The sequence below is a fragment of the Diadema setosum genome, chromosome 2 (genome assembly GCF_964275005.1).
Source record: "Diadema setosum chromosome 2, eeDiaSeto1, whole genome shotgun sequence".
Lineage (NCBI taxonomy): Eukaryota > Metazoa > Echinodermata > Echinoidea > Diadematoida > Diadematidae > Diadema > Diadema setosum.
Genome location: NC_092686.1, coordinates 7,030,860 through 7,042,014, shown reverse-complemented (window position 1 = coordinate 7,042,014; position 11,155 = coordinate 7,030,860). Strand labels below are relative to the sequence as shown.

The following is an 11,155-nucleotide window of genomic DNA, read 5'->3' as shown; positions in this document are numbered from 1 at the left end:
TTTACATATTTGACCTTTGATTGCTCTTAAGAAATGAAAGATCAAAAAGGAAAGTTTATCAATACCAAGCACTGGAGGAAGAATAATGCCGAACTTCTACAGGGTGACCTGCCACAGCCAAGTCAATTTGGGTATTTCACAAATTACTAGAAGAAAGAATGTGTCTTGATTGGTGAACACAATGAAAATATGTTTAACTAAATAACATCAATCATACACCTAAAAAGAATGTAACTATCAAACTGGTTGATTGCTCATCACGTGAGAAGCAGTTAAAGTTCCTTAGCACGGGGTGGCTGTCAGCTGTGTAATTTTGTTTTATAAGAGCAAAAATGGATATCGCATGGCTGATGTCCCCATTCCCATTGACTACCATGTTAAACTCATGATTGACTCGGTTTTTGGTCCATTACACCATACTAATGTCACAATATTAAACACATGCACACACTCAATAGTTACAAGCCTGTATATGGTACAAGCACATATTTTTTCTCTCATTTTACTGTAAACAGCTTCACCCGGTTGGTTTCACATAGGCACACATACACATATGACTATACCGATTGTGGCTGTGCTATTCATTCGGCTTTCATGAAAAATTTTGTAATTTCTGTGCTAAATTCAAGAATCTATGTGGACGGACCACACCTGTTGAAGTCTGAGGTGTTGTATAAAACAAAATCTGTAATAGTGTATGGTCTTTACTTGTGCCATGGAACAAGATTTCGCACTCGGTGAAAGATGAGCCGCACTATTCAACTCAGCTTCACCTCATTGAATAAGTGCCTTTATCCTTCACCTCATGCAAAATTTTGTACCATCCCACATGTTTCAGTTCCACCATATTACTAATACCTTGTCAATCAAAGTTCATTGAAGGACATAAGATTGAGAATCAACAAGCGCAGTATACATTTATTTGTGCAAAGAGTATTTATTGGCTTTTTTTCATGTATCAACCACAGTGACATCCCAAAGCTACATACAATCTCTGTCCGTGCCAGCAGACCGTGTACATAGTAAGATATTGTACTAAAAGGAAAGACAAAATGAAAATACAACAGAGAGAAGGGAGAAACAGGCTCTGATGACTAAATCAACAGAGCTGATTAGACATTCATTAGAAAAGACATGAGGTTATGCTGGTAGATAGAACTCAGCCTGCACTGCTTCACAGCTGCAGCTGCATGGCATGAAAACACAAAGACTAGATCATGACCATCTTTGGACTGATGTCCAGTAATCTCTTGTCATTGTGAGTAGACAAAGTTTAGAGGTGATATGACACCCAGTAGAAGCTGCATCTACATAGTTTCTCTTTTAAATGACCTGCATTGTGGAGGTGACATGATATCAGATTGGAACAGTCACAAAACAATTAAACAGTTTTAGAAAAGTGAAAGGAAGAAAAAGGAAATGAATCACTCCATCAGCCTGGACATGATCAATTTGTTTCTCAGCCTACGATGATCTCTTCTTCATTCTGATATTCCCTGTGTTAATGAGCAGATTATATGAATCAATAACAACAACAACAACAAAATCAATCCAGATCACATAGAAATTCCTTGTCAGCATGGTCATACACTGGACACTTATCAAAAGCACCAGACTGGCTACTGTTAAAACACTCACGACACATCATGAAGAAATACCCGATACTATACTCTTCACACCGGTGGTAGAAACATTCATTTGTGATATCATCAAAATTCAATTTACAGATCAAAGACTTAAATGTCCGTGGAAAAATATAAATGTGCAAATGCATCCTATATAATAAATGTATTATCCTTGAAATATAAATCTTGTTGGAAATACATATATAAATTACTCACTAGGTAAATGTACAAATAAATTTTCCACCAGCATGATAACATTTCAACCTACCATCAACAGAGAAATACAGGTATGCATATTGTCCAATTACTGTTGGAGAGTATTATGAGGAGGATCAGCTAACACAGTATATGCACAGCTATTGCATGGATGATACACATATAATTTTGCGTATCCTGTCGGATATGTTTGCATATCCTGTCGGATATGTTTGCATACATCCAACACATGGGAATGAGGACTTTCATTTCCCGCCTTGTATATCAAGGAAACAAAGGAGAATGATCACACACAATATACCAAATAAATTCCTATCATCTGAAAGACAGCAATATACATCAATCTGGTTTTATTTTTATCAACAATTTAGCCTACTGTGCGCTTTGAGTGCAGATCATGCTGTAAAGTCTCTCTAAAGTGTCTCTCTGACACAGAAAGGGTTTACCCATTAAATATGGTAATCAGGTGGACTTAAAGTCCCACAGGGGTTTCAGAATTTGGTAGGAAATGGATTAATTGACAGATGCAGAGATTCAAAAATGTTTAAATGTCAAAAGTCATGATTGAATGAAAACTGTTCACTCCACCGACATCTGGACAGAAACATAATATGCTGGAGAGAATATGGAATAAAGTACTGGAGTGAATTCTGTCATCAAACATCCACTCTTGATATTTTCATTGTCGTTTCTTTCTATCTCTGCCTCCTTAAACTTTTTCAGTATTTGGGGGAAATTAAAAATATAAGAAATGCCCAACACGGTGGAATTCTTGCTGGCAATACCTGATATTAGAATTCCTTTCTGAGGTCATGCAAGTAAGAAAAAATACAACACTTATCACTTGTACAGCACATTTACAAAGTACTGTGATTGGTGAATATCAAATGTTACGACATCCATACATAATTATTGCAGACCATTTTCAACCCAGTATTAGTATTTTGTGCTGTATAGGAGTCCATATCATTATCTCGCCTTTTATACATGAAACAACAGAAGAGTACTTAAGAACAAACAAATTAAATATAAAACTCTTATTGACATCCTAAAATGGCGCTCCATTCTTGGCCAAAATATCTTAAGTTAACTGAACCATTAGATCTATCAAAACATACCATTTTTCGATCATTTTTGCAATGCATATGTATTTCATGATACATACTTCACAAGTGTAGTTAAAATGTTCAAGATCACAAACATGCATGCTTTCACAGTATACACACAGATGACAAATTCTTTTTAAAAAAGGGGGAAAAATCACTTTAATTGCTCATCAATAGTTCTCCTAAAAAGTTCCAGTGAAAGTTTTTTGGTCTTGAAGTGTTAAGGTAAAATATATCAGAGAAGAGTAAAGCCTAACTAAAGTTGCATACACATTCCTCTTAAGGCTTTTAAGGCACTTAACTATTGCAACATCAGTTAACTAATGTAACTCGTGTAAGTGCACTACCCCTTCACTTTACACTGACAAACTTTGGACAGTAGGTAGATCTTTGATTTCGCACCACTCTCGATTCAGGCAGCCAATGAGTGGAGGGCACAAGAGATGTTGTCGCGTCTCGAGCCATACACTCAATGTGACGAAACCGAATAATACCCAACAACGGTATAATGGTAATGGGCAGCGTAATATCATTCCTGACTAATCCCTTTCCATCGTACAGCACAACCGGAAAAACTGTCTTCACTATCTAAGAGAGTTGATGGCAGCAAACTGAAATGGGATGCCTTTTCATTTTCTCAGTTTCAATAATAATTCTTCATGCTATCTCTTGTTGCTGACAGAAACGATGAAAGGAATCCTCCCCTTTATGCTGGGTTGACCTTAAGCATTCCCTTCTGCGAGCGGTTGCTGAAATTGTTGTTGCGCGTGCTCATGTAGTGGTGCGTCCCGGTTGGGAACTGGATGAGTGCTCCCTCATACGATGGTGATGCATTGTTGAGGAGATTATTCAGCTGGTTCTTGGCCTGGACAGATTCGCCTCCACATGTAGCTTGGGCTTTGCATCTGAGGGAGAATTGTGGAGGCACAAAGGATTAACTTTAGTTAGAACTCAAAGCAAACCCAAACAAAATACAGAGGCGACATCAAAACAGTTGGAGACATATGTATGTCTCACTTCATATAGCAGCCTATAATACTTGGCAGCTTGCAACAATTGCAGTTTCTAATGCCACAGCCTGAGCTACATCCAGTGATGCGGAAGTGCCAGTATTTCATCTATTTCACCCTATGGTAGCTGCAATTATCTCATCGTTCAATAATCCTGAATGTCTCTAAAAAAACAGAACCTCAGAATGAGGCACATAACTCATGCTTGAAACATTTTTTTTTTTTCCCACGATACACAAAACATGGTCAATTGTTATGTATTACCTCATAAATCTAACACATACACATGCCACTTGTCTTATCTTGACTGCATCCATTCTATTTGCAAACACTTACAGGGCAATCACTAACCCCAGTTACGCACCAAAAGAGTAAATTCCAACCCTGGGAAGAATTCTTGTGAATATGGAAACAGAAGTGCACATAAAGTAACATGAACATTTGAGGGAAAATGGGAGAAGGTGAAAAGAGGAATAGGGATAGCCAATTAGCAAGGAATATTTGCTGCACCGGTTAAGAGCAAAAATACCAGTCAGAATGGGCTAAAATGCAGTGATGTGATGGTAGAGTATTTCACCAAGTTAACAAACTCACTCGTAGTATCCCGAGCTGGCCATATTGATGGCCAGGTCCTCGGCCGTGGGGTTGCGATTCATGTATGTCCAGTGCACCTGTGCCCCCGTCCACATGCTGTTGGCATCGTTGAAAGGCATGGGGTAGTTGTCCAGGGCATTCTGCATCTGCACAAAGTTGCTGCGATCCGTTCCTTTGGGGATAGAGGCAAACAGCAAAATAAATGACAAATAGTGTGAAAATTTTGTCGAACGGTGAGCACAAAAAAAAAAGAAGAAGAAGAAGAAGAAGAAGAATAAACTGTTGCCACTCTTTTGCAGGATGAAGAAGTTCACTTGTGACTGAACTGCCTAAAATGATGTTAGTAAAATTCATGTTTCCTCACAGAAAACTGAGAAATTTACTCTTTCCAAGTACTTTTGAGAGGGAAAGGCATACTGCAGTATAAAATCACATCTGGTCTGTATAATGAGTTCTCTTTGTTTTTGGTTTCATTTCATAATATGACACGACTATCTTGCTTTACCTCTCACAGGTAAAGCAAGTGATGTGTTGTCACAAACTATGTACACTTATGTACACTGTTGTGACTCACTGTAGTACGTTGTATGCCTATGGAATTCAGTATCAATGAAAAAAAAAAAAAAAAAAAAAAAAAAACCTCCGCCCGGCTTTTGCCAAAGGGACAGCATTTAAAGTCAGCTGTAATCATCGCAAGGTAAAGGTCAGTGAAAATGTAATATGAAAGACAATCCATAGCCATGACAGTCGGACGACCCTAAGAGGTAAAAGGACGCAGTTTTTGGACCTACCTCCTCGTCCTTCCCCAGCATCTCCTGTCTGTCCATCTCCCCCAGGGGCATTGTTATTGTGACGGTTGGAGCCTGTGAGAGAAGCGAAGCATTCGAGAATGGATATAAATATATTTCTTCCGATCTGTCGTCGATCCCTCAACTCTTGATGGCACAGTAAAGCAGCAGTTATTCTGATAGCTCCCTCTCCAGATCTTAAGTTTGTGCATAAAACACTAATGTCATAATATGCATAATCATTAGGAGCTGCTAAAGATACAATGTGTAGTCTTTATTGCACTAAAAAAGCAAACCCAATGAAAGATCAACTTTCTCTCAAAATCTTCTTTCATGGTGCTTGTTTTCAAATGGTTCTTGACAATTGCACTGGATTTTTCATAATATTAATACCACAATATCAGTATCATTTTATGATTTGGCATCCTATTACTCCCACTGATATCCATAATCACCAACTAGCTTGTCAATATCAACAAAGTCGCCATCATCATCATCATCATCACTGTCATCTTCATCGTCATCATCATCATCATCATCATTATCGTCATCATTACTATCATAAGAAGTCAACGTGTGAGTATTATCCTTGCTGTGATCATCACTGTATCAACATTACCAACATCTTTATCTGTCTCATCATCAACACTATCATCACCATCACCATCACTATTATCCCCATCATCATTATCATCATTTTCACTATCACTGTTTTCATCATCAACATCATCATTATCACTATCAATATCACAACAAATGTCATTATCTTGGGTAAATCACTTTCGATATCCCTGGACCACTGCAAAAGCCACGTCTCAAGGTGCAAGTACTGACCTGTCCACTGGATGTGCACCATATCATTAGCCGAGACTTCTAGCCTGTTTGGCATGAAATCATACTCCACCGCCGGGTAAGTCTGCACAATATTGCCTCGTTTCCCTCTCACATTCAGGTTGAAGATCTTGGCATTCTGGACGGCTGCATATCCAAAGAGAATTGTTTGTCAAATAATGTTTCAGTCTTACAAATTTAATTGGAACACCTTACTGGAATGCTGATATGATTCATAAATCATTACAAGATACTTTCAAACCTTATACCCATGGTGTAGCACTATAAGCAACATCCTCACAGGAAAAGAGGTGATTAGAAAGGCTCACACTCATATCAAAGTATTAAGAAATCCAGTTGTTGTTTGTTTGGTTTTTTTTTTCAAACAAATCACCTAGGCTAGATGTACCCTTTTTGATACTAACTAAAAATCATGAACACCAAACTGCATTACTAACTTGTGATGGTAATGTATCAAGCACTTATTGTCTCAGAAAAAAACTGTTAAAGAAATGAAAAATTAGGAAAAATGCCTCCACTAGTCTTTTATGAATACCAAACATCACCTGCAGGTGAAATCTCATGCAGCTTGGAGGGTTTTCACAAGCATTATGCACAGCCCTCATATGTTAAAAAACGTTGATGAGAAGCACAGTATCTCACCCTGGGTGTTTGCGCGTGGCATGATGAGGAAGGCATGAGACCGGTCCTGGAATACGCGTCCAAACTGGGCGGTGTTGATGGCCAGACGCAAGGGGGTGTTGTCAGCACCAATGTTTACATAGGGGTTCTGCTGGACGGGACTCTGGACATTGTTTGCCCTACATCATGGTGGGAACAGAAGAGTGCGAGGAATCAAAATCACTCTATTACAGCTCAAGATCATAGCACATACGTGTCTCAGATGTGGGGAGGGGTAGGGCTGAATGAAATTTGTAAACTTTGCAAGTTTTGCACGCACTAAAAATATGTGTAGAATATTCACTCTATTACAGCTCAAGATCATAGCACATACGTGTCTCAGATGTGGGGAGGGGTAGGGCTGAATGAAATTTGTAAACTTTGCAAGTTTTGCATGCACTAAAAATATGTGTAGAATATTAACATTTCCTTGTGCATGCCTATATCATATATCTGTTAAAAAAGCAAAAAATAGAAAGTCTGAGGTTATGCGGTATAGACTATGATTCAACTGAATGCCTACTTTCTTTATTTATAGATATATTTCTTGAAAGATAGTCAGCACGATTACATAGCATGACTGCATTTTCACATTCTGAAACTACCTACTGTATGACTATCAAATGCTAATGAAATTTTTAAAAAGCTGACAATTTCCTGTTAAACCACATGTGCCGTATTTCTACAGACAAATTTCTTGAGGTTACCATGAGATGAATAAGGTGTCTATGGGGGTATGACCTGTGGAATTCTCACTCTGAATACTCTTCTTGGGTGATGTTTAAGGCCCGATTCCTGGACCATGGACAGTTTCATGACCATGTGACAAGCTTGGATCAGTAATTCATTCCATGTTCAGATTTGCCTGGGAGACACCTTGTCCTTTTTTTTTTCTTTTTTTTAAAACGAAATTAAGTATGCTGTCTTATACTTACGTATCTTGGTTTTGTGCAGATGTGGTGTTCCATGGATCATAATCATCAGTTGAGATGTTATACCTAGAATGTGGTGGAAAAAAGAAGAAGACAGGATTATGTTCATTTCTTTTTTTTTTTTTTTTTTTTGGGGGGGGGGGGGGGGAGTATCATATCAGTATCACCGGCATTTAAGAGAATTAAGCTGGAGCAAACTTCTTAAAGGTAGGGGATACCTTTTACAGACCTCCCAAAATGCAGCAAAACATTAAATATGAACCTCAGGGGACTTGCTTAGGCCACTGCTTAGAAATTTGGAAGTCAACAGTTATCTAAAATTTGAATAATGCACAAAACTCAACTACTCAGTAGTTCTGTGTGTCAGCCACAATTACGCCTTTTGTTGCATTCTTCTGTATTTGTGATCTATAAACACAAATCTAAAAGTACAAGAGCTGATGTAATAACATATAGAGTGTGTGGCAAGAATGTATATAGAAATGTTTGTAAGTGTTGATGAACTTTCTTCACAAAATATACATGATGGACACACATCCAGTACATGGGTCTGCAAAGGTAGCCTAGTAATGTACTGGAATTTACGGTGAGCCCCGAAAACAATTCAATTCAAAATCTAACGGTCAAAAAAAATGTACTAAATGTTACCTTCCACTTTCAATACTTTATGGGAGTTTCTAAAATGATACTCTCTTCAACATACCACTGTATTTATACAACTCTTCATTTAAGGCGTGCAAATGGGATTCCCTACCTTTAATCAAAGAAAAACAATAATCCAGAGCCATTCAATGTACAAACACCTTAAAATGAGAACCTCCCCGACCAAACCAATTGCGAAATTCATGATACTTTCACGCACACGAAAATTTCTGGTTTTACAGTATACTTCTTAGTGGAAGTGAGAGAGCTTGTGAAGATGAAAAAGCGAAGGAAACACTTACCTGAGACGCATGGCACACCTCTGTGTTGTGGCTGATGGGAAGAACGGCAGTGTCATTGTGTAGCGGCTGGCTTCTCCGCCCCGTGCATTGCCGTTGTGGTTGACCCTGGTCCAGGGGGCCCGCTGGCAGTCGGGGGCCTTCAGGGCCACCAGGCACTGCATGTTTTGCTCATTCCAGGGACGGCCCCACTTGTAGGTGATTCCGTTGCCCGTGGCTGCGTTGCACTGGGCCTCTGTGTTGAATTCTAGGTGGGAGAAGGTAGTTGAAGTGTATTAAAGAATGAACACCATCCATCGTGACAAGGAAAGATTGTGAAGTAACAAAACCACAAAAACAACGGAACTGAAAACATTTGTAATACTATAAACTGTCTGCTGGGAACCAGAAGGCCGTTATTGCAATCGTTGGGGGTACTGAATTATTGGTTCCAGTGTTTCACGTCTTACAAGCTTGGCTTTTTTAATAGTGGAATACTGTTTTCCATCGTTATGATTATTTACTATTTTTGTTGCCATGACAAAGTGCATTGTTTCTTTTTTTCATGACATCATTCATCCATTTACTATATATTGTATTTGAAAAAAAACTGCCCTTATCAGACGAATGAAAGACAAACCGAAAACTTGTACCGCTATGAATCATGTTCTCTTTTTCTTTGTTTTTGGAAGATGGAAATAAATAAACTATTGAATTGAATTGAATTGGTATCACATTGTATAGCTTGATCTCCTCTACATTATGGCGTCAATTTTAGATTATTTTCATTTTCAGTAACATGTTCAATAATCAAAACCACAAAGGCACTCTTTTACCTGATATATGGAACAATGCTTATAAATCTACCCACGTTTGATTAAATAAACTTTTTATTTCATGAAAATTGTTTCGTTTTTGTTTATGCTCGAATCTTAGAACCAAATAGCACCCTTTTGGTTCTCAGACGACGATATGTACCCCATTCACTGACTTTTGATATTAGATCAATGCTATTTGTAATGATCCTCTCTGCAAAATAACTTGAGGTAAGTCGACTTACGGGGTGCCTTCTCGAGGTAGTTGGTGAACGCCAGCCACTGACCATCATTAGCAGTGCAGTCAGCCTCATTATTGTACCGCGAGGCGTGCTTGCGCTGTCCGTTGCCATAGAACTCCACACACTCGTATTTCTCCTTGACGTTGAAACTCTCGGCTTGGTAGTACCTTCAGGAAGGAATAGGTAAATGAGAAACTGATTAATGACCTAGCTTAAAACTCCTACAAGTTGGACGGAGGAGGCGTTCTATTCACCTTCAAGTTTTTCCTAAAAAGCATGCAATTCATCGTTTTCATCTTTTAAGTGACTCACTAATCTTGCTGATCTTTTTTTCCTCTCTCTCTCGCTCTTTGAATTTGATCTAAATGCCCAAAGATACAGAGTTCAAAATCTGATTACTTTGGGGCATATCATTGGTATGCTGTCATTGTACATGTATGCTCTATTTGTGATCCCAAGAGCTCTACAATAAGGACATGGCCATTTCAGACCTCTCACAATAATAATTTGCATTACGAGAGACACGCACCTTCAACCATTGAAATATCCCCTCACTTTAACAGCTATGCCTTGCCAAAATATTCTTTTGGCATTCATTGAGTTCCTCCCCAATGCTTGGCAGCGACGCCAGTTATGCACACCCATTTTGCTGCAATCCAACATGAACAGCAATGCATTAAAGAAGGGATTACCTAGATCATGTGACCCCTATTTACTGATTGTCAGTCCAAGGACATTTAGCCAATAGCTGGAGGACGAACGCAAGCAGCTGCATCAGCTTGCATTTTTCGTTCTTTTTCACTGCTCGCTTGCAATGATCACTTTGCCAACGCTTTCGCCTATTCTTGTTAAAAATACTGTTTGACCCACATAGTGAGTATAATTTCAAAAAGTTGTTTTACTTTGCTGACTGTGCTGTGTAGTGTTCAAATGAATACAGAAATACCCAAGCATATGAGAGTTACTAAAATTATGTTATGCCATTATCAGGATTACCTCTGAACAAATGTCAGCTTTGAGAGTAAACTCACTTGTAAAATGAATTATTTAGCATTACTGTCTACAAAAGAATTGAGCGTGGCACAAATTCCTCTGAGCACTCACCATTCGAATATTTTCACCTCTACAAAGCTTAAAAAACCCCTCACATTTTTGAAGAACCACATCATCTTTACTGTGGTTTCATTTTCTCACAATACCAGACACACTGCCACTATGCAGCACCATACAGCTCACTTTTGTTTTGTTTTTCAACTGGAAATGTTGTTAAATAATGTGACCTCTTGATATTCTCTCAGATATTCCATTACCATGAAGGTCTTCCACTGAAGCACTGAATAGAATCAAGACCAAGATAATCAAGACTTCCCTGGCTTTCACACATGATTTTTTTTT

At 38.5% G+C, this 11,155-nt stretch overlaps 1 protein-coding gene across 1 annotated transcript in view; it reads right to left on the bottom strand.

Annotated features, from left to right (window-relative positions):
- Positions 1-917: 917 nt before the first annotated feature.
- Positions 918-11,155, bottom strand: part of LOC140239328 (protein DD3-3-like) — a 31,394-nt gene continuing 21,156 nt past the window's right edge. The window contains exons 7-14 of the mRNA XM_072319204.1: positions 9,764-9,927; positions 8,728-8,971; positions 7,787-7,849; positions 6,834-6,991; positions 6,174-6,317; positions 5,343-5,414; positions 4,552-4,723; positions 918-3,852 (exon numbers count right to left, since the gene is read on the bottom strand). Of these exons, the coding sequence (XP_072175305.1) occupies positions 3,654-3,852; positions 4,552-4,723; positions 5,343-5,414; positions 6,174-6,317; positions 6,834-6,991; positions 7,787-7,849; positions 8,728-8,971; positions 9,764-9,927 (1,216 nt within the window). The 3' untranslated portion in view covers positions 918-3,653. The remainder of the gene's footprint in view (positions 3,853-4,551; positions 4,724-5,342; positions 5,415-6,173; positions 6,318-6,833; positions 6,992-7,786; positions 7,850-8,727; positions 8,972-9,763; positions 9,928-11,155) is intronic.